The sequence below is a fragment of the Dryobates pubescens genome, unplaced genomic scaffold (assembly GCF_014839835.1).
Source record: "Dryobates pubescens isolate bDryPub1 unplaced genomic scaffold, bDryPub1.pri scaffold_86_arrow_ctg1, whole genome shotgun sequence".
Classification (NCBI taxonomy): domain Eukaryota; kingdom Metazoa; phylum Chordata; class Aves; order Piciformes; family Picidae; genus Dryobates; species Dryobates pubescens.
In genome coordinates, this window is record NW_026530804.1 from 11,279 (window position 1) to 34,325 (window position 23,047).

Genomic DNA, 23,047 nt, shown 5'->3' on the forward strand with positions numbered 1-23,047 from the left:
TTTCTGTGTTGTTTGCTAATTGTAAATACCTGTATTTGCTTCCAACTGAGTGACTGAGACAAAGTTAGTGCTGGGGGTGGAATTTCAACCCACCACATATAATCAACTTGTGAGCCCTCTGTACTGAGTGACGTGGAAGACGAATCATTCTGAGTGGGGCAGTGAGCAACAATTAGGCTTTGAACAGATCAAACAAGAGAGAGCTGTGCAGGAGCACTTGGGCCTATCCAAACAGGACCATTGGTGCAAAATGTCCTCTGCATTGCAGCCAGGGAGCATGGTCTCACTTGGAGTCTCTGGCAGAAGACATCAGGTGGAACCTGAGGTCGGCCATTGGGATTTTGAAGTAGAGGATATGGAGGATCAGAAGCCCACTACATACCAACTGAGAAGGAGATCTTAGCAGCTGTTGTGGGTTTAAGGCACTGGGATGTCTTAAACCATAGAGTAGAGGCCTCCAGAGGGTAGATAGGTCCAGGAGGTGGACAGGAAAGTGCAATCTTTTGTTGTTTCATTCCCATAAGCCCTGCATCTCTATACAAATGGACATTTCTCTTTGTTCTTCTCTTTTCCTCCCTCTCTGCTCCTGCAATGTTCACAGAGCTTTAATGGGGTTTGGTGCAGGGGAGTGAGGCCAGGTTCGGCCATGGCAATGCTGCCAGTTGGAGCCTGGAGTGGCCTGGTCTGGCTCAGCCTGGAGCTGGCAAGCAGAATTTGGACCTGCATCACTCAGGGATGGGGCAGGGCCTAAGAGGCATGGTGCAGGAAGGGGCATTTGCAGCCTGGGTGTTTGGCTCTGTTTGGAGGAAGGCTGTGGGAAGCTTTGGCCTGAGGAAGCCTTTGGAGAGCCTCTGCTGAGGTGGACTATGGATTTTGTGTCTTTTCTATGCTCTGTACTGCAGGATGGAGTTATGAAGAGTACTTTCATTTACACTTCCATTCTCTCCAATCCTGTGTGGAAGGCTTTCTTGAACAGCTTTAGAGAAGGGTTACAGAACACCTGTCCCATTCGTTAAACCCAAGACAGCAGCCTAGGAAGGAGCTGGAGCTGCTTCAGAAGTAATGGGGACAGAAGCAGCTCTCCTCTCAGCACCCAGCTTGCCTGTGCTGCCCTGGATGTTCAGAGGGAACTTTCCCTCTCCACATCATGAGCCCCGCACTACAGGCAGTGAGTGAGCAGCACTGATTACGCAGCAGGCTGGACTGGGGAAACCAAAGCAGACAGGGATTCTGGGAGAGATTCTGGACTGGCCAAAGGGCAGAGATTTCGGAGAGTGGCCTGAGGAAGTGATTGGTGCCCAGGAGGCAGCACCATACAAGGAGTTATCTGAGGAGGAAAAGCCTCATGCTCTGGTTACTGTTGGATCATATTGGGTGGTAGGAAACCATTGGGAGTGGGAGCTGCTGTATGGAGTCCTACACAACAAGTTGTAGGGGAATGTGAATCTTGGCAATATGCAGCAGTGAAAGCATCCAACTGGCTCTAGAGATTGCTGAGAGAGAAAACTGTCCAGGACTTTACACAGATTCTTGGATGGTGGCAGTGCAAGAAGATCCATTGGCAAGGCAGGGGGAAGTCCATCTGGGCTGCTTCATTGTGGCAGGACCTTGCTGCTCGGGTAGGAAACATGGCTCTGAAGGTAAGCCATGGGGATGCTCACTGCCTAGGAGCTGTGCTCCTGAAGAACACCAAAACAATGAGCAGGTAGAGAAGGCTGCCAGAATTGATGCAGCCCAAGTGGATCTGCACCGGGAGCATAAAGGTGAACTGTTTGTAGCTTGATGGGCACAAGAAACATCAGGACATCTAGGGAGAGATGCTATGCATAGGTGGACTTGCAACCAAGGGGTGGAGCTGACCATGGAAACCATCACACAGGTCAGACATGACTGTGGTGAGGCCTGGCAGATGAACACACCAGGGCAAGTGCCACATCCTCACCATAGTAGAGGCAAGAGACCAAAACCTCCACAAAGTGCAGCTTGGAAGGTTCAGAGTGGAGATGAAGCCAAAGAAATGTCCCTCAAAGGGCAGAGCTGCTATGCATGAGGCCATCCAGAGGTGTCAGGAAATGGCAGGGAGAGCTGAGACAGCTCAGGGAAGGGAAGGAAATGGCAGGGGGAGAGATGGGTGGAGAAGCAAGATTGGTGTCAGCAGCCTGAAGGGAAAGAACTGCAGGCAGGGGACAGTGTAGGACAGGCTGCAGTAGGGATGGGCAAGGGCTCTGGCAAGGCTGAGAGGCCCAACAGGACCAAGGTCTTTGTGCCCTTGGCTCTGGCAGTTGCCTCTGCCACCAAGGCCTGGGAGGAGAAACTTGGCTTTGAGGCTTTGAGGTTCTTCTATTGCAAGGGCAGTGGTCAGGGCTTGGCCTTTCTGCTTCCTAGACCAAAGGCAAGTTTTTCTGCCCTGTACTTTGCCTTTGTCTCCCTGCAATCCTGGCCTCTAACAAGCTGCTCTAATGAGTCCCTGGGGAGCCTTTGGCATTAACAAGCCTCAGTGAGGCCAATCAGTGCTTCAAGGTACTTTGGAGTTTGCTTCTGCCTTGGACTTGTTGAGAGGCTTCTTGGCAGTACCTTGGCAGAGTCTCCTGGCAGTACCTAAGGATGATGTAATCAGCCCCAAATACTCCATGGGGCTCATTAAATACTGCTGAACCTCTCATCATTGCCAAGGTTTCTGCAGCTAATTGGAGAGGTTTTTATGCACAAAGCATCTGATAAAAAGTACTTTTAAAGGTACCTTTCATTCCTTTTCAGCAGGAGTTGTCTCTTTGCAAGCAAACCACAGCAAAACCTGACAAGGTCCTACCCTGCTCACTGCTCAGCCTCACTCCCCACTGCCCCCAGCAGAGCCCTGAGCCACAGGGGAGGGACAGGCTCTGCTTTGCCAGGGGCTGGTTGTCAGGACTTGGCCCTTTGGATCAATGAAACCCCTCCAGGTTTCCTCAGCAGCAGAGCCACCTTGAGCTACTTGTCCTGACCTGGCAACACTGCCTCAGTTCTCTGCTCTCACCAGAGCCTGGAGATGCTTCACTGCTTCCATTGGTGCTTCCCTTGAACCCTCTGTGTCCTCCTGCTCTAACCAGACCCTGGGGACCCTTTCCCAGTATGCTTCACTGGGACCCATTAACAGTAGAAGAAACTTCAGAGTTTGAATCTGACTTTAACTCCTGGAGAGGTTTCATCAGCTTCCTCTCAGTCCCTGAGTTTTCCAGGGCACCAAAAGCCACCAGAGGAGGTATTAAAACACGTTAGGCTGGTCCTCTGCTGCCACGTTGAACCAATTAACACTACAAGAAACTTCAGAGTTTGACTCTAACTTTGACTTCTGCAGAGGTTTCATCAGCTTCCTCTCAGTCCCTGAGGTTTATCTGGCACCAAAGCCACCAGAGGGCTCCTTTAAATGCCCTGGGCTGATCATCTGCTGCTGAGCTGGGCCAGGCTCCTGGGCTGCATGGAGCTCTGCCCAGCAGCAGCTCTTCTGCACAACACAGCAGGGCACTGCCAGGGCATCTCAGGGAGATGAGGAAGGCAAAAAGAGCTTCAAGGTGGCCAGGATTGGGAGGATGCTGAGTGCTCACTAGAGGATAATTGACTGCAGTTGCTGACATGGTGAGTCTTTGGTTGCAGGGCAGTGCAGCTGCAGTTCCTGGAGGCATCTCCTAAAGCTGGGGCTGGGTGCTGGGGCAGGGACTCTGCTGCCTGTCAGGCTCAGCTCTCAAGCAGCCCAGGGAGCTCTTCATGCTGCTTTGGGGAGAAGCTGTGGTTGGAAGGGGCCACTCTTGGCAGAGCAGGGCAAGGCAGGGCAAGGCAGGGCAAGGCAGTGTCTTTCTGCTGTGGAGAGGCTGCTGTGTGGGTCAGGGCTGCTCTCAGCTCCAGCTCATGCCCAGATAATTTCCAGTGGGATTTTTCATGACTATGTTCAGGCCAGGGATTCCTAACCCAGTCTCTGCTCTCCTGAGTCTCTGCTTCCACTGTCTTTGGCCTGGGTGGTGAGGAGGAAAACTCAGCAGTGCCATTAGAGCAGGTCCTGAGCCTCTTAAACCATCACACAGAGCTTTACTGGGAACCTCACCAAGTGCCTACAGTCCTCACCTGAGGGCTTTCCTGACTGTCTGTCTGTCACTCTCCTTGCCTGTCTCAGATGCTCTTTGTGTTGCTGATGGCTCTCTGGGCATTTGGAAGCCTCAGCTGCAGAGTCAGGCACAGTCACTGTGAGATCTTCTGTGCAGGTGGAACCACAGCAATGAGGTGTCCCAGCTGTCCTCCAGCCTGTGAAGCTCTGGGCAGTGCAGGCTGTGAGGCTGGGAATGAGCTGACTTCAGGAGCTGCCATGGTCATGCCTTGGCTGTGTCCTTGAGGTGTCCATCCAGGCTGTGCTGCCTTCCAGGGGACACTGAGCCAAGTGTTTCCTGGACTAGAAGTGGGATGCTGAGACCCTTAGACACTGAGTGGTGTGGGGTGGATCCCTCTGCTCTGAGCAGTGTCTGGTGGCTTCTCAGGGTGGCATGGGAGCATGGTCACCCTCCAGCTGAGGTGCAGAGCAGGGTGACTTAGAGTCCATGGGGAGCTCTTCCACTCTTGCCTTTTACCCTAAGCCATGACCAAGCAGTGCTCCAGCCTTGGAGCTGAAGGAAGGTCCCTGAGAAGAAGCAGCAGCAGATGTGCGTGTGACAGGGGAGGGTCATGGGGAGTGGTTTTGGCTGTGCTGAGAGAAGTCTCCACGCACTGTGTCCTTCTCTTTTGACAGTGCCTCCTGGCCAGAGGCAGCAGATGGCCAACAGCAGCTCCATCACCCACTTCCACCTCCTGCCATTCCCAGGCACAAGGCAGCTGCAGCTCCTGCACTTCTGCCTCTTCCTGGCCATCTACCTGGCTGCCCTGCTGGGCAATGGCCTCATCATCACCACCATAGCCTGGGACCACCACCTCCACACCCCCATGTACTTCTTCCTCCTCAACCTCGCCCTCCTTGACCTGGGTGCCATCTCCACCACTGTGCCCAAGTCCATGGCCAATTCCCTTTGGGACAGCAGGGACATCTCCTATGCAGGATGTGTTCTCCAGGTCTTCTTTTTCATATTCCTAATTGATGCAGAGTATTTTCTCCTCACCACCATGTCCTACGATCGCTATGTTGCCATCTGCAGACCCCTGCACTATGAGACCCTCCTGGGCAGCAGAGTTTGTGGCCACATGGCAGCAGCTGCCTGGGGCTGTGGGGTTCTCTATGCTCTGCTGCACACAGCCAATACATTTTCCCTGCCCCTCTGCCAGGGCAATGCTGTGCAGCAGTTCTTCTGTGAAGTGCCCCAGATCCTCAAGCTCTCCTGCTCCACATCCTACCTCAGGGAACTTTGGCTTCTTGTTCTCACTGCCTGTTTCTTCTTTGTCTGTTTTGTGTTGATTGTGGTGTCCTATGTGCAGATCTTCAGGGCAGTGCTGAGGATCCCCTCTCAGCAGGGACGCCACAAAGCCTTTGCCACCTGCCTCCCTCACCTGGCTGTGGTCTCCCTTTTTATCACCACTGCCTTCTTTGCCTACCTGAAGCCCTCCTCCATCTCCTCCCCATCCCTGGACCTGGTGGTGTCAGTTCTGTACTCAGTGGTGCCTCCAGCAGTGAATCCTCTCATCTACAGCCTGAGGAACCAGGAGCTCAAGGCTGCCCTGAGCAAACTGATCACTGGATGCTTTCAGGAGCAATAAACTCCTTGTCTTCTCCTTCCAGAGCAGTTCTGATGTCACTCAGTGCAGGCCCAGCCTGGCTGCTTGAGATCTGGCTGCTGCTGGTGCTGTTCCCCTTATGAGAATGTTGTTCCCACACAAATGTCTTTCTTCAGAGCATTTCTGGTTCAGTGTTGTCCTGTCTGGTATGACCCAGAGGCTGCAGACATGAGGAGCTGTGCTCCCTCTGTGTTCAACACAATAAAGGACCCTGCTGGGAGTTGTTTCTCTGAGTTCCTTCCTCCAAGGCTTCTGTGGAGCTGCAGGGCAGTGCCTGTGTGCAGAGGTGGAGGGGCAGAGTCCCAGCACAGTAGCTGTGCCATGGAGCCCCAGAGCACTGTTACAGTGCTGGAACTGCAGGCAGGGATATTCCAGGGTTGCTTCTGGGACAGAGCTGGGCTCCAGAGCAGCACTGCCATCAGAACCGGAGGTCTCCTCATGCATTCCTAATCTGACCCCCTCCCATTACAGACTGCACCTGCTCAGATTCCAAACTGGATACCCTGACCCTCTCCCAGTATAGACTCAGTCCAAATATTGGTCCTTTAATCCCTCCCAGTACAGATGTGGTCTCATCCCAGTACAAGCTATCTCATATTACAGTATCACAGTATAACTAAGGTTGGAAGATACCCCAAGGATCATCAAGTCCAACCTGTTCCAACAGACCTCACGACTAGACCATGGCACCAAGTGCCACGTCCAGTCTCCCCTTGAACACCTCCAGGGACAGTGACTCCACCACCTCCCTGGGCAGCCCATTCCAATGACGAATGACTTGCTCAGTGAAGAACTTTTTCCTCACCTCGAGTCTAAACCTCCCCTGGTGCAGCTTGAGACTGTGTCCTCTTGTTCTGGTGCTGGTTGCCTGGGAGAAGAGACCACCCCCCTCCTGTCTACAACCACCTTTCAGGTAGTTGTAGAGGGCAATGAGGTCACCCCTGATCCTTCTCTTCTCCAGGCTAAACAATCCCAGCTCCCTCAGCCTCTCCTCATAGGGCTTGTGCTCAAGGCCTCTCCCCAGCCTCGTTGCCCTTCTCTGGACACGTTCAAGTGTTTCAATGTCCTTCTTAAACTGAGGGGCCCAGAACTGGACTAGACTAGACTAGACTAGACCAGACCAGACCAGACTAGACCAGACCAGACCAGACCAGGTTGGAAGAGACCCTTGAGATCATCGAGTCCAACCTATCATCCAACACCATCTAATCAACTAAACCATGGCACCAAGCACGCCATCATCCAGATCATCAATAAAGATATTGACCAGGATGGGGCCCAGCACTGATCCCTGGGGGACACCACTAGTGACTGGCTGCCAGCTGGATGTGGCACCATTCACCATTTGGTCATGCTTAGGACAGGTATCAGTGAATCTGTAAGCCCACACTTGGGTCCCACCCCAGTTTTACGCACTTCCTCTATAGCCTGGGTCCCATCCCAGCACAGAATGCATCCTCTGGCTCTCTTCCCAGTACTGAATGTATCCAACTACATGCCCTCATGCCCTCCCAGTACAGTCTGGGCCCTGACCCCAGTCCAAACAAGATCCCTTTAATCCATCCAAATACACATCAGGCCTTGTCCCAATAAAAACTCCATCCTCTGATTGCCTCCAAGTACAGCCTGGACCCTTCACACTCTAATCAGTCCCCACCAGCCCTGCTCCTCCCCTGAGCCCAGTCCCCTGCTCTAACCCACAGGAGCTGAGCTCATCCCTCAACTCACCCATCCCACCTCAGCCTCTCCCACACCTACCCCAGACCCTGACTTTGTAATCATTGTTCACCCTGGTGCAGGCCCTTACCCTTCGCATTCAGGCCTTGCCCTATACCCCAGCTCTCAACAGATCCCCAGCCCAACCTGTGCAACTCAGAGCTGGTTCTCCCCTCAGCCCTACCCAGCACCCTCAGCAGGACACCAAAACCTCTCCTCAGCCTTGTCTTGAGCCACAGACTTGAAGGACAGATCTGAGCCCTCAGCCCCAATATTGACACCTCAGCCCCAGTCCACCATCCTCTGCTTTGATTCCTTACCTGCATCCCCTCCCACTCTTGAGGGATTCTGCTTGGCCTCTGGCACAGGGCAGGGGCTGGGAGTTCTCAGAGCAGCCTCATGGCCTTGGAAGAAGATCAGGAGGTGATCTGTGGCTGAGCAGCACAAAAACACCAGGAGCAGATGTATGGCAATGCCATGGGCAGCTCAGGTCTGCCTCAGGATCTCCTGGAGAGCAGCAGCCACAAGGCTGGGCAGGGGCTGGGAGGTCACTGCTGGCTTAGCAGCTGAGAGGGCAGCAGCAGGAAGAGGGCAGGAAAGAGACTGGGAGGTCACTTTCTGCTGTAGCAGCTGAGAGGGCAGCCCCTGACTCTGGGCTGGGCTCTGTGCTTTTGGCCTCCCAGCTGCCAGAGGCCCCAGCAGGCAGCAGAAGGCATGTGGTGGGCAAGGGACTTGTGTGACTCTCTGTCCCTAAGAACCTGGTGGCCCCTGCAGGAAGGGCCTTGGAGCTGGGTTGTCACCTCCCTGCCACCTGAGGGCCTGAGGGGACAGCAGCAGGGACAGGGCTTGGCTGTGGCTGCTGCAGAAGCTGAAAGGCAGCAGCAGGGACCTGCCTGGGAAGGCCCTGGAGAGGTTTCTTGTGCCTGCTCAGCTGCCAGGCCACAAGCAGGCTGAGGCCGTGGGCCAGCCTTGGACATCAGGGATGGCTGAGAAGCTCCTAGGGCAGGAGGAGCCACATGGCCATGAGGTGAGTGTGAGGTCACTGCAAACTCCAATCCCTTTGTGTCATTGGCCAGCAGCAGGCCCAGGGCTGGGCTGGGGACTGTGCCATCCCTTGTGCCTGCCAAGCTGAGAGGCAGCAGCAGGGAAGTGCCTTGCATGCTGGTTTGGAGCTGGAGGTTCTGCTGTGTCCCCAGGCAGAAAGGGCTCTGTCAGGGACCATTCCCAATGGCCTGGGATGGAGCAGAGGCTGGGCAGAGTGCAGAAGGCCAAGTGCAGCTGGGCTGTGGCAGAAGGAGTGTGGCCACCCAGACACAGAGGTTGTCCTCCCCTGAACTCAGCACTGCTTTGGCCACATCTGGATTCTTAGCCTCTGGCTTTGGGACTTCTGCTCTGAGGGAGTTTTGAAGAGCCTGAGAAGCTTCAGAGGATATCTGGAAGGACTGGGGTGGAGAGCCTGAGGGACTGAGGCTTCTGTAACCAGGGCACTACAGATGCAGTGTGTTCCTGCTTGAAATCTGGGGATGCTGCAGCTTCTGGTGGTTGTGGGACAGGAAGACAACCTCCATAGAGTGCAAATTTTAGGGTTCAGAGTGGAGGTGTCCTGGTTTGAGGCCAGGCAGATCCTCTCTTGCTCCTGAGAGCGTACAGGAGGTGAAGACAAAGAAAAGTCACTCAGAGGGGATCCTTGTGGTCCAAGAGGCCCTGGCTCTGTGTTTCAAGAAATGGCCATGGAGAGTAGAGACAGAGCAGGGAGGGTACAGAAATGTCATGGTGAGAGCTGGTAGGAAAGCAAGATGGGTGTCAAGAGCATGAAGGGAAAGAGCTGCAGGCATGGGGCAGTGTAGCACCACCTGCAAGGCTGAAAGCTCAACAGCACTGAGGTCTTTCTCCTGCTGTCTATGGCAGTTGCCTCTGCCACCAAGGCCAGGGACATGAAACTTTAGCTTGAGCCTCTCTGCATCTGACTGCCCAGGCTCTGTGGTCAGGGCTTGGCCTTTCTGCTGCAGAAACCACACCCAGTGTGGGGGACAGTGTAGGACAACCTGTGGTGGGAATGGCAATGGGCACTGGCAAGGCTGGAAGTCATCAGGAGAACCCAAGGCTTTGCTTTCTTGGCTGTGGCAATCATCCACCACCAAGGGCTGTGAGGAGACTTCCTAAGGCACCAGGGGGTCCTCAGTGCTTCCTTAAACACCCCCAGGAAGGCTGGGGACTGTCATCCTCTTGTCCTTCTCTCAGCATCACAAATCCCACACCCCACAACCCCCGAGGAGCCCTGACCCATACATGAAGGACAGGATCTGCCTGCCCAGGTACTGTGCTCAGGGTTTGGCCTTTCTACTCCATAAACCAAACCCAGAGTTTGCTCTCCTGCACTTTGCCTTTGTCTGCTGCAATCATGGCCTCCACTGAGCTGCTCTAAGGAGCCCTTGGGAGGCTTTGTTGGTAATGCCCCTCAGTGGGACCAATCAGTGCTTCAAGGTACTTTGTGTTGTCCTTCTGACTTCATGCATGCATAGCAGCTCTGCCCTTTGAGGGACATTTCTTTGGCCGCATCTCCACTCTGAACCTTCCAAGGTGCACTTTGTGGAGGTTTGGGATAAGTCTGAACACAACTGGTGACCAAACCAATGTCTTGTGACAAAACCAAGAGATTCCAAAACAGGCAGTGAAAGGTGAGGAGAACTTCTCCTGGCTAGCTGATGGAAGGGAAAACTCAAGGTTCTCCAAAGAAGCAACAGGAAGAAGTGATCCAGAGAACTGGAAAAACTCAACAGCTAAGGCTGTGCAGTGTTGGTGGTCAAGAAAATGATTACACCAAGATGTGCTCAAGCACCAGCCATCAGCAGAGGCGACTTGATTCATACACATCATGGCTGATGTATTTTTCTTTCTGTGTCCCTGTGTCCCTGTGCCCTTTGTACTGAAGTAATTGGCTTAGGCTTGGTGTCCAGGCACCTCTCTCCCCCTTTTGGTAGCCTGGGTAGTCCTCTCTGTTTCTTCCTTTGTTATTCACAGGTCTTCCTTCCTGGAGTTGTTTACACTGCTGATTCAAGGGCAGAGCTCTGCTTAGTTCAAGGTTAAAGCTGCCCATGGCCACCTGCTTTATCAACAATTCCTCCTTTTTGCCCAGGGCTCCTTATCTTCTGCAGGGCCCTTTGCAGACATGAGAATGAACAGGGCACTCCCAACACCAGGATTACTCTGAAGGGTTAAATCTTGGAGAGCTGAGCTCCAAGCACTGCTAGACTGATAAGAGGAGACAGTGTTGGCCTTGATGGCTTGTGAACCATGGGAACACAGTGCAGCAGTGTAGTTGGAGGAGCGCAGATGCCTGATTACAAATGGTTATTATGACCTGACAGTGTAAGACTTCACACATATCATGGATTGTTATAGCAGAGTCCCTGGTCTCTTAATTTTCCTTTGATGCTTGCTTTACCCTGATAAGATATAGGTACCTGTGTGATGCATTTTCTGTAACCAATCACAAACTGCTTCTGTGTTGTGTTAGCTTTTATAAAGAAGGATTTTGCATAATAAAGTGGACACCTGGCCTGCATCAGGCTGAGCCCTGTCTCTTAATGGTGGCAAACGGTGTCCCCCAATGTGACAGGGGCGATGAAACACTAAGCTGCGTCCTGCCGCATGTTCCCTCAGAACTTTGAATGAGCTGCTGAAAGGAAGCAGGACAAGCCGGCCGGCCAGAGCCATCCCTCCCATGGGCCGAGAGGTGAGCTGTGGGGAACATGGGGAACCAGGAGAGCTCCTCAGAAAGAGACCCTTATGAATTAATTGCAAGAACTCCTTAGGAAGCATGGCAAAGTTATCTGTGGCCCTGATCTTAAGGAGATGCTGGAGTGGGTGCAGGAGAACATCCCGACAGTTACAACATCTAGCATGTTTACGAGTGAAATCTGGGATCAAGTGGGGGTGAAGTTATGGGATGCTGCTGCCACAGGGAATGTTGAGGCGCAGCGTATGCTCCCGGGGTGGCGGATTATATTTGAGATGCTTAAAGGGCAAGAAGGGAACTCGGAACAGAGTATTGAGGGAGCTCAGACTCCTCCTCCGTTACCCTCTAAGCTGCCACCGAAGCCAAAGCTGTGGACTGAGACTTTGGGTACATACGCAGCAGAATACCCCCCTGAGGACAACCTCCTAGATCCAGGTCCTGTTGATCCTGAACGGGAACCAGACCTTTATCCCCGGGATCCTCACAGTGTGTGGGCTTCTATTAAGCATCAAGCTGTTCAGGATGGAGACACTGAGGTTGCCTCAAGAATCGTGGCTCCTGTACTGTATGTGGGCAGAGCGGGTAACCCTCAATGGGAGGCTTTGGCCTTCCCAGTGATTAAAGAACTCTGTCATACTGCCACTGAGCTTGGGCTGTCTTCTCCTTATTTCGCTCATCTTTTAACATCCATACTCGACAATCATGTAATGACACCATACGACTTAACATCTCTAGCACAACTGTTGCTAACCACGGGAACCTTATATGCAATTCATAGACAGGCTGAAAGTGGTTTTAGAAGGCCAAATTGACAATGGGGAGGCAAGGGAAATATTACTGAGCCTGCAGTGTGCCCAGGCAGCCAAGAGGGCCAATGGCATCCTGGCCTATATCAGGAACAGTGTGGCCAGCAGGAGCAGGGAGGTCATTCTGCCCCTGTACACTGTATGGGTTAGGCCCCACCTTGAGTCCTGTGTCCAGTTCTGGACCCCTCAGTTTAGGAAGGATGTTGACTTGCTGGAACGTGTCCAGAGAAGGGCAACAAAGTTGGTGAGGGGTTTGGAACACAAGCCCTATGAGGAGAGGCTGAGGGAGCTGGGGTTGCTTAGCCTGGAGAAGAGGAGGCTCGGGGGAGACCTTCTTGTTCTCCACAACTACCTGAAAAGAGATTGTAGACAGGTGGGGGCTAGTCTTTTCTCCCAGGCAACCAGCACCAGAACAAGAGGACACTGTCTCAAGCTGTGCCAGGGGAGGTTTAGACTGGATGTTAGGAAGAAATCCTTCATAGAGGGAGTGATTGTCCATTGGAATGGGCTGCCTGGGGAGGTGGTGGAGTCACCATCATTGGAGGTGTTTAGGAGGAGACTTGATGGGGTGCTTGGTTACATGGTTTAGTTGACTAGGTGGTGCTGGATCATAGGTTGGATGTGATGATCTTGAAGATCTCTTCCAGCCTGGTCTATTCTATTCTATTCTATTCTATTCTATTCTATTCTATTCTATTCCTGCTGAAATTAGCTGTGGAAAATGCAAATGCAGATTGTAAGAAGCTGTTAAAATCTTTGCCTAATCAAAACCCCACTTTGCTAGAAATGATTGAAGCATGTAGGTACGATGGAACAGAAGTATGAAGCTATGGCTGCAGCTTTTGCAGCTATGAATGGTCCAATGAATACAGGGGTCTGTTATGGCTGTGGGTCATTTCAGAAAGAATTGTTTGGTAGCTAATACTGGAGCCAAACCTAAGGCACCCAGGATTTGCCCTAGGTGCCAGAAGGGGAGGCATAATGCTAACCAATGTCCATCTAAGTATAATTCTCAAGGGCAGCCTGCACAGGGAAACCGGATGCAGAGCGCAGGACGGTGCCGCATGCAGACACAAATCATCCAGCCGTCACCGGCCAGCCAGATGCCAGCAGCACACACGCCTCTGACCTCCGCCCAGCAACAGCAGGCAGCGCAGGACTGGACCTGGCAACCTCTAACACAGTAACTTTCCTTGATACCATGGTGCATTTATTGCCAACAGGTGTGTCAGGTCCTCTCCCAGTAAAAACTCAGGCATTGATATTAGGTAGATCCTCAACAACGCTATCAGGACTTTGTGTGCTTCCTGGGGTTGTTGACTCTGACAGCACAGATAAAATTCAGATCATGGCATGGACTCTGTTTCCTCCCTGCACAGTACCGAAGGGAAGTCGTATTGCACAGCTATTATTGCTTCCCTTGGGATCGGAACATCCCCCTGCAGAGGGACCTTTAAGAAATAAAGGAGGATTCGGGTCTACTGGGGATGCACAGATTCTGTGGGTACAGACTATCTCTCAAAAACGTCCTATCTGTCAATGTGTCCTGATGTATAGTCAGCAGAAAACAGTGCTTAGTGGTATTATTGATACTGGAGCAGACGTCACAGTGATTTCTAAACCTAAATGCCCCCCCCCCGCTGGCCTGTAGCTAGTGCATCTCAGGCGCTGGCAGGCATAGGGGGAGCTGGAGAGAGTCATCAGAGCCTGAATTTTATTCAGATTCAGGGACCAGAGGGACATATAGCTTCTGTGAAAGCTTTTGTTTTGCCTGTGCCTATGGTGCTATGGGGTCGTGATGTGCTTTCACAATGGGGGGTGACCATGAACACCCATTTTTAGAGGGGGCCATTGCAGTACACGACACCCTGCAGTTAACATGGAAAACAAATCCCCCTGTCTGGGTGGATCAATGGCCCCTCCCATTGGAAAAGCTTCGTGCACTCCAAGAACTAGTCACAGAGCAATTGGGGAAAGGACATATTGTACCCTCCATGAGTCCATGGAACTCTCCTATTTTGGTCATCAAAAACCAAACAGGCAAGTGGCGCTTGCTCCATGATCTCAGAAAGATTAATGATGTTATGGAAGATATGGGCAGCCTCCAACCAGGGCTACCCTCACCCACAATGATACCACGATATTGGCATTTAACAGTTATGGACCTAAAAGATTGCTCCTTTAGCATTCCTTTACATCCAAATGATGCGCTTAAATTTGCTTTTTCAGTTCCAGACATCAACATGCAGCAACCTTTGCAGAGATACCATTGGGCTGTGCTTCCACAAGGAATGAAAAATAGTCCTACAATTTGTCAGTGGTATGTAGCAAAAATTCTTAGTCCTGTTTGAGAGGCATTTCCTGATGCTCTGATATATCATTACATGGATGACATCCTAGTGGCAGCACAAAGCCCTGAGCTCATGGAGAAAGCTGTAGCCCTTGCTGTATCCACTGTGACTCAAGTGGGGGTTTGTGTAGCATCTGAGAAAATTCAGAATGTACCACCTTGGAAATATTTAGGGTGCAGAATTTGGGCCCAAACAATTGTTCCACAGTCTTTACAAATCAATGTACATGCTATTTCCTTCATCTTTTGAATTGCTTGGTAATTGGGGACTTTCTCTCTGGCTTTGTAGTTTTCTTAGAACAATTCTGTATGCTTTTACTGCTTCATTCTTTTTGCTACCTTTTTTACCTTGTTTATTGTAATGCTTATAGAGTTTGATTAATTGCTTTGTTAAGGGGACTCTTGTTATATAACAGAAGGTGGAAATGAAGGGTTAAACCTTGGAGATCTGAGCTCCAAGCACTGCTGGACTGATAAGAAGAAACAGTGTTGGCCTTGATGGCTTGTGAAACATGGTGCAGCAGTGCTGTTGGAGGAGGGCAGATATTTGATTACGAGTGGTGTTACGACCTGAGAGTGTGAGACTTCAGGCACATAGCAGATGGATGTAAGAGAGTCCCTGATCCTGTCATAAACTGCTTTTGTGTTGTATTAGTTTTATAAAGAAGAATTTCACATAATAAAGTGGACACCTGGCCTGGTCTCTTAATCACAGCAGCTGAGGACAGCCCAAGCTCTGGGGCTCCCTGGCACTGCTGCTGTGATGGGACTCTGCCCCTCCACCTCTGCACACAGGCACTGCCCTGCAGCTCCACAGAAGCCTTGGAGGAAGGAACTCAGAGAAACAACTCCCTGCAGGGTCCTTTATTGTGTTGAACACCCAGGGAGCACAGCTCCTCATGTCTGCAGCCTCTGGGTCACACCAGACAGGACAACAATGAACCAGAAATGGTCTGAAGAAAGACATTTGTGTGGGAAAAACATTCTCACAAGGGGAACAGCCCCAGCAGCAGCCAGAATTTGAGCTGTCAGCCTGGGCCTGCACTGAGTGACATCAGAACTGCTCTGCAGGAGAAGACAAAGAGTTTATTGCTTCTGAAAACATCCAGGGATCAGTTGGCTCAGGGCAGCCTTGAGCTCCTGGTTCCTCAGGCTGTAGATGAGAGGGTTCACTGCGGGAGGCACCACTGAGTACAGAACTGACACCACCAGGTCCAGGGATGGGGAGGAGACAGAGGAGGGCTTCAGGTAGGCAAAGAAGCCAGTGCTTGTAACCAGGGTGTGGTAGTTTGAGAGAGGGCTTAGCTCTCCCTCCTCCACAGAGTAAGAAACCACAGCTAACTCAGTCGAAGAGCAAAAGCTATATATTTACAAGCATATATGGAAAGCAGGTTATATATAACACAATATATACAGGTATTTACAATATATACACAGAAATACACAGCAAAGACAAATAACACAACAAAAATCCCTCCCCGAGGGAGGGATCCCCTCTTTGGAACCCCCTCTCTCCCCCCCTTACCTCCCTTTTTCCCCAAAAAGGGGTTAGAGAGAGAGAAAGGCAAGTTACTAAGGAAAAGAGTTGTTAGCAAGCTTCAAAAGCCCATGCAGGATTAGTGTTTGCTTATCTGAAGGCCAAGTCCAGCAGTTCGCAGAAGAAGCAGGCAGGGAGAACAGGCTGAAACACCAAACTCCCCCAACTCCCAAACCGAACTGAACTGAGGAAAAAATTTTCCAACCGCTTCACAATCTAAAGCTGAATTTTTGTTTATCAACCAATGAAATTCGTTTAGAATATCAGAATGTTTTGGTTCTAGTACCAAAAACATTAGCCAGTGTGTTCCAGCAGTGTTTGTTCTTAAAGGCACAGCCTCAAACGACCACAGTCCACCCCTTTCTAAACAATTTCATTGGCTGTTCGTACTGTCCATCCAATCCAGAACAATATTTACAGTTCGTAAGTTAAGTTCATCGTCCATTCCGGCTATACTCAGATGTAGATGATTCAGAAGTCCAAGAAAATCCAAAATCAAGAAAATGGAAAACAGTTTGTCTCTCCGCAGACGAAGCGAAGAAAAAGGGAAACAGGGACTCAGGGACTCTCAGTTGACTCAGGGCTCTCAGGGTTCTCAGGGTTCGTGCACCGTAGATTCCTCAGGGACTCTTTCCTTTGGACGCGCTGTAGCTGTACAACATTCTGAAATTAAACTCTCTCAGCTAAAGTTAAATCTCTTTGTGGAATACACTGAATTTCACCATTCTCTTGCATTACCCAATAAGTGTGACCCGGACCTTCTGCTGAAACCACCCCTCGGACAGGTTTAGCCTCTCCTGAGGGCGAAAATACCCAAACAGTTTTACCTAACAGATTCTTTTCCCTAACAACAGGAACTCTATCACCTTCTACTTTCTGTAGCAGATCAGAATGTGCAGGTCCAGCTCGGTTCACTGAACCTCTACTGTTCACCAGCCAGGTTGCTTGTGCTAAATGTTTCTCCCAGTTTTTCAAAGATCCACCTCCCATGGCTTTGAGAGTGGTCTTCAACAAACCGTTGTAGCGTTCAATCTTCCCTGCAGCTGGTGCATAGTAAGGAATATGGAAAATCCACTCAATACCGTGCTCTTTTGCCCAGCTCTTTACAAGGTTGTTCTTGAAGTGAGTTCCGTTGTCTGACTCAATCCTCTCTGGAGTTCCGTGTCTCCACAGGATCTGTCTCTCCAGACCGAGAATGGTGTTGCGTGCAGTTGCATGTGGAACTGCGTAAGTTTCCAGCCATCCAGTATTTGCCTCTACCATAGTAAGCACGTATTGCTTACCAGAACGAGAACGTGGTAGAGTGATGTCGTCAATCTGCCAAGCTTCACCATACCTGTACTTGGACCATCTGTCACCATACCACAAGGGCTTAATTCGCTTTGCCTGCTTAATAGCAGCACAAATGTCACAGTCATGGATGACTTGTGTGATGGCATCCATGGAAATGTCTATGGATCTGTCACGAGCCCATTGGTATGTTGCATCTCTGCCTTGATGTCCTGACGAATCGTGAGCCCACCGAGCTAAGAATATCTCACCTCGGTGTTTCCAGTCGAGATCAAGTTCAGAGTCCTTGTCTACTTGAGAAACTCTTGCAGCTAGATCTGCCTGATGGTTGTGCTGCTGTTCCTCAGTAGCTTTGCTCTTGGGAATGTGAGCATCAATGTGTCTCACTTTCACTGGAATTCTCTCGATTCGATCAGCAATGTCTTGCCACAGTTCAGCTGCCCAGATGGGTTTTCCTTTCCTCTGCCAGCCATTCTTTTTCCAGTTCTTTAGCCAACCCCATAGAGCATTGGCTACCATCCATGAGTCGGTGTAGAGATAAAGCTTTGGCCATCTCTCACGTTCAGCCACGTCGAGAGCTAGCTGGACAGCTTTTACCTCTGCAAACTGACTGGATTCTCCTTCTCCATCCTTCGCCTCTGCAACTCGGCGTGTTGGACTCCACACGGCAGACTTCCACCTTCGCTTGTTCCCGACGAGACAACAGGAACCGTCTGTGAACAAAGCATATTTCTTTTCATCATCAGAAAGGTCATTGTAAGGAGGAGCTTCCTCAGCACGAGTTACTCTCTCCTCTGGAGGTTTAGCACAGTTGGTATCTTCAGGCCAACTTGAGATCACCTCCACCAGACCAGGTCTTTCAAGATTTCCCATTCGAGCTCTCTGTGTTATCAGGGCCATCCACTTAGACCAGGTGGAATCTGTGGCATGATGTGGTGTAGAACCTTTGCCTTTGAACATCCAATTCAAAACTGGCAATCTGGGAGCTAAGAGAAGTTGTGACTCAGTTCCAATTACTTCAGAAGCTGCTTTCACTCCTTCATAGGCAGCTAGAATCTCTTTCTCTGTTGGAGTGTAATTAGCCTCTGAACCTCTGTAACCTCGACTCCAGAAACCAAGAGGTCGTCCACGTGTCTCACCTGGAGCTTTTTGCCACAAGCACCAGGTTGGACCATTGTCACCTGCAGCCGTGTACAAAATGTTCTTAATGTCTGGACCATCTCGGACAGGTCCCAGTCCCACTGCTTGAACTACTTCTTGCTTTATCTGGTCAAAGGCTGCTTGCTGTTCAGGTCCCCAGTGGAAACTGTTCCTCTTTCGAGTCACATCATACAGAGGTTTCACAATCTGACTGTATCCAGGAATGTGTAGTCTCCAAAATCCCACTATCCCCAAGAAACGTAGAGTTTCTTGCTTGTTCGTGGGATTTGCCATGGTAGAGACTCTATTTACCACATCCACTGGAATGTGTCGGCGTCCATCCTGCCACTGCACTCCCAGAAACTGGATCTCTGTGGTAGGACCTTTCACTTTGTCTCTCTTGATGGCAAAACCTGCATTCAGGAGAATGTCCATGATTTTGTTACCTTTCTCGAAGACTTCCTCAGCAGTTTTACCCCAGACGATGATATCATCGATGAACTGGATGTGTTCTGGAGCACCACCTTCCTCCAGAGCATCATGGATTACTGCATGACAGATGCTGGAGCTGTGGATCCAGCCCATTGGCAGTCTGTTGAAAGTGTACTGGATTCCTCTCCAGGTGAAAGCAAACTGAGGCCTGCATTCCTCTGCTATGGGAATAGAGAAGAATGCATTAGCAATGTCTATGGTAGCATACCATTTGGCCTCTTTGGATTCCAGCTCATACTGGAGTTCCATCATGTCTGGTACTGCTGCACTCATAGGCGGAGTTACTTCATTCAGGGCTCGGTAGTCCACTGTCAGACGCCAGTCTCCATTCGGCTTTCGCACAGGCCACACTGGACTGTTGAAAGGTGAATGAGTTTTGCTGATGACTTTCTGACTCTCCAACTGACGAATCAGATTCTGAATGGGCAACAAAGAGTCACGGTTGGTTCTGTATTGTCTGTGATGCACAGTCCGAGAAGCAACCGGCAACTTAATGTCCTGAATCTTGTGTTGTCCCACAACTGCAGATTCATCAGAAAGCTCAGGTCTAGCAGACAGCTTCAGTTTTTGTCCATCAATTTCTACAGAAGCTACTCCAAAAGCCCATTTGTAACCTTTAGGGTCTTTGAAACGCCCTTCTCTCAGAAAATCAATTCCCAAAATACAAGGTGCATCAGGTCCGGTCACAACTGTATGCTTTTTCCATTGTTTACCAGTTAAGCTTATATTAACCTCCACTTTACTTAACTCTTGAGATCCACCAGTGACTCCCAGAATAGTTATGGACTCTGATCCCTGATAATTTGATGGCAATATGGTGCACTGAGCTCCTGTGTCAACCAAGGCCCTGTACTTCTGAAAGTGTGAAGTGCCAGGCCACTGGATGTACACATCCCAATAGATTCTGTTATCTGTATTACCCCTCTGCTCCCCCTGGCGGGAGGCAGGGCACCCCTAGTTATGGGGAACATGTCCACAGGTGCAACGAGCACACTGTGCAGTGTTAGAACTGGAGCCACTGTTGGAGCTACTAGAGTTGTCCTGGGGAACTGTAGAAGTAACAGCTACCCTTCTGGTATTGCTACCTCGGGTTCTGCCACTTTGCAGTTCTCTCAGTCTCCTGAAAAGATTAGAAGTTGGTTGACCATCCCACCTGTTCATGTTCTCACCAAACTGATCACGCAGGGTAATCCAAATAGTCCTACGTGACTGCCTTGGTGGTCTGTTTTGGTTTGATCTGTTTTGGAATGACCTCCTTGGAGGATGTCTATTCCTCACAGATGAAACCTGTACCCACCTGGAGGAAGAATTGGAATCATCTCTTTGTGCCAATTGGGAGATGGTGTTTTTAAATTCATCCTTCAGCTCTTTCATGCAATTCTCCAGTTTTCCAGACAGTGTTTCAATGGCTGAAACCAAAGAAACACGTGTCATGCTATCATCCAATTGTCTCAATTGATCAGTGAATTGGCCAACCGTAAGAGGAGCTCCACCATAATTTCTTGCTACAATTCTGCTTGCCAGAATATTTGCATAATTAGAAGGAGCAAGCTTGATGAGCTTTTTAGTAAGACCATTTCCTACAGGAACATCATCAGGATTCAGAGATTCATGTTCACCATAGAGTACCTCTCTAACAGCAAATTCTCTCAGACGCTTGATTCCCTCATCTATGGTAGTCCAGGGCTTAGGATTCCATGGAAGATCATCTCGGGAAGGGTATCTCATGAGAACCGCCATTAGAAGGCGTATCCACAGATTAACCTTACCGAGAGCCTTGCCTAGATGTCTATCTATTCCATTATCCTTTGAGAGAGTTCCTAGCTGGGCTGCTGACTTGTCTCCAACCATTAGAGCTGGAGCACCTGTATCATAGCATCTACCAAGCCAAGCGAGAACTGGCTCCTTATCTGCTCTGAGATAGTCTTTTCTTACATTTCTAAGCTCCTCCCGGGGTGAAGAGCAGTCGGTTATGTCATCTTGTTGCTCTTCTGCCTCCTCTTCCTCAACTTGTGGTCCAAACAACCTTTCTGTCACTCTCTCAAGGATCCCTTTAAGCTGAGAGGCACCACCACTAGCTGCTGTCCTACCAAGAGATGCATCTCGATCCTCTGATGATCTCAATAACTCAGCTATATTTTTAAGACAGATTTTCTCTTCCTCCCCAGCAGAAGAACCTTGCTGTGCATCCCCGTCAGCTCCTGAATCAGCTTTAGTCTTACCCTTCCTTGTTGTTAAAACTGCTACTTGCTTTACTGGAGCTGTGTTTGGGTTTCCAGCTGCCTTATTATCAGAAGCTGATAAGCTTTGAGACAGATTAGTTGCTTTGGAGGACGCTTCCACTCCTGCCATGGAAGAAGGAGGAAATGACTTTGCCTCGTTAATGGTGGCTGCCTGGGACACAGGAGCCGCCATGTTTGGGGCTACTGTAGCCCCTGGCTGCTTGCCAGAATCATCACCATTGCTATTCAGAGCTGCCTTGCCGATTGACTTTTTAGCTTTATCTTTAACTGACACAGATTCTCCATTATCATCCTCACTGGATGTTCCTGAAACAGAGCTAGGGTGGCGTTTTCGTCTCTTTGTCCTCCGTCTAATAACAAAACATGCCTTAGACACTTTTCTCTCCCGGTACAGTGTCACTAGCAAATACACATTACTTATCACCAGCAGCAGGACTACACACATCAAGAAAATCAGCTTTGGATCCCAGCCATCACTTAAAATTACCCTTTCACCGAGCGGAATCTTAAACTCTTTTATCTCAATAGGGAGTGTGCTAGATGTAACATTCCTGTACTTTTTAACATAAAAGAATTCCAGGCACTGATCATACAGAAGCCGAATCTTGTACTTAAACCACAAATATAATTTTTGCATTATATATTTACCTATCTGATCGATAATCATACCCAGGCAATACTTGTAGATCAATACACCAAAGACCGAGAAGAACAGATGCTCAAAAAGCCAAAACACCTTCATGTTTGCTCGTTCGACTTAAGCAAGCAATAAATCAAACTAATTTGTCAGCAAGCCCCGAGTTGGGCAGCCAATAAATGTGGTAGGTTGAGAGAGGGCTTAGCTCTCCCTCCTCCACAGAGTAAGAAACCACAGCTAACTCAGTCGAAGAGCAAAAGCTATATATTTACAAGCATATATGGAAAGCAGGTTATATATAACACAATATATACAGGTATTTACAATATATACACAGAAATACACAGCAAAGACAAATAACACAACAAAAATCCCTCCCTCAGGGAGGGATCCCCTCTTTGGAACCCCCTCTCTCCCCCCCTTACCTCCCTTTTTCCCCAAAAAGGGGTTAGAGAGAGAGAAAGGCAAGTTACTAAGGAAAAGAGTTGTTAGCAAGCTTCAAAAGCCCATGCAGGATTAGTGTTTGCTTATCTGAAGGCCAAGTCCAGCAGTTCGCAGAAGAAGCAGGCAGGGAGAACAGGCTGAAACACCAAACTCCCCCAACTCCCAAACCAAACTGAACTGAGGAAAAAATTTTCCAACCGCTTCACAATCTAAAGCTGAATTTTTGTTTATCAACCAATGAAATTTGTTTAGAATATCAGAATGTTTTGGTTCTAGTACCAAAAACATTAGCCAGTGTGTTCCAGCAGTGTTTGTTCTTAAAGGCACAGCCTCAAACGACCACAGTGTGCTTGTGCTCCTCTGTGGCTCTGCTCTTGGGGATGTGTGCATCCATGTGCTGTACCTCGGTTGGCAGCCTGTCCAGGCAGGCAGTGATGTCTTGCCACAGGTCAGCGGCACAAACAAGCTTCCCTTTTCTCTGCCACCTATTCCTCCTCCATTCCTTCAGCCACCCCCACAAGGCATTGGCTACCATCCAGGAGTCAGTGTAGAGGTACAGCACTGGCCAGTTCTCTCCTTCTGCCACATCCAGGGCCAGCTGGACAGCTTTTCCCTCTGTGTACTGACTGGATTCACCTTCTCCATCCCTTTCTTCTGCCACTTGCCTTGTTGGGCTCCAGACAGCTGCCTTCCATCTCCGCTTGCTGCCTACAAGCCGGCAGGACCCATCTGTAAATAGAGCATAGCCCTTCTCATGGTCAGGGAGATCATTGTATGGGGGAGCCTCCTCAGCATGGGTCACTGTCTGCTCTGGTGGCATTCCCAAGTCAGCAGCCTCTGGCCAGTTGCTGATCACTTCCACTATGCCAGGGCGTTTGAAGCTCCCCATCCGAGCTCGCTGAGTTATCAGGGCCATCCACTTCCTGCAG

At 50.1% G+C, this 23,047-nt stretch overlaps 1 protein-coding gene across 1 annotated transcript; it reads left to right on the forward strand.

The window, feature by feature from the left end:
- Nucleotides 1–5,118: 5,118 nt before the first annotated feature.
- LOC128899858 (olfactory receptor 14J1-like) lies at nucleotides 5,119–5,637 on the forward strand (the record flags this gene model as incomplete). The annotated part of the gene is made up of 1 exon (XM_054179571.1): nucleotides 5,119–5,637. A coding segment is annotated over exon 1 (519 nt), but the record flags the coding sequence as incomplete, so codon positions are not given.
- Between the last annotated feature and the right edge of the window lie 17,410 nt (nucleotides 5,638–23,047).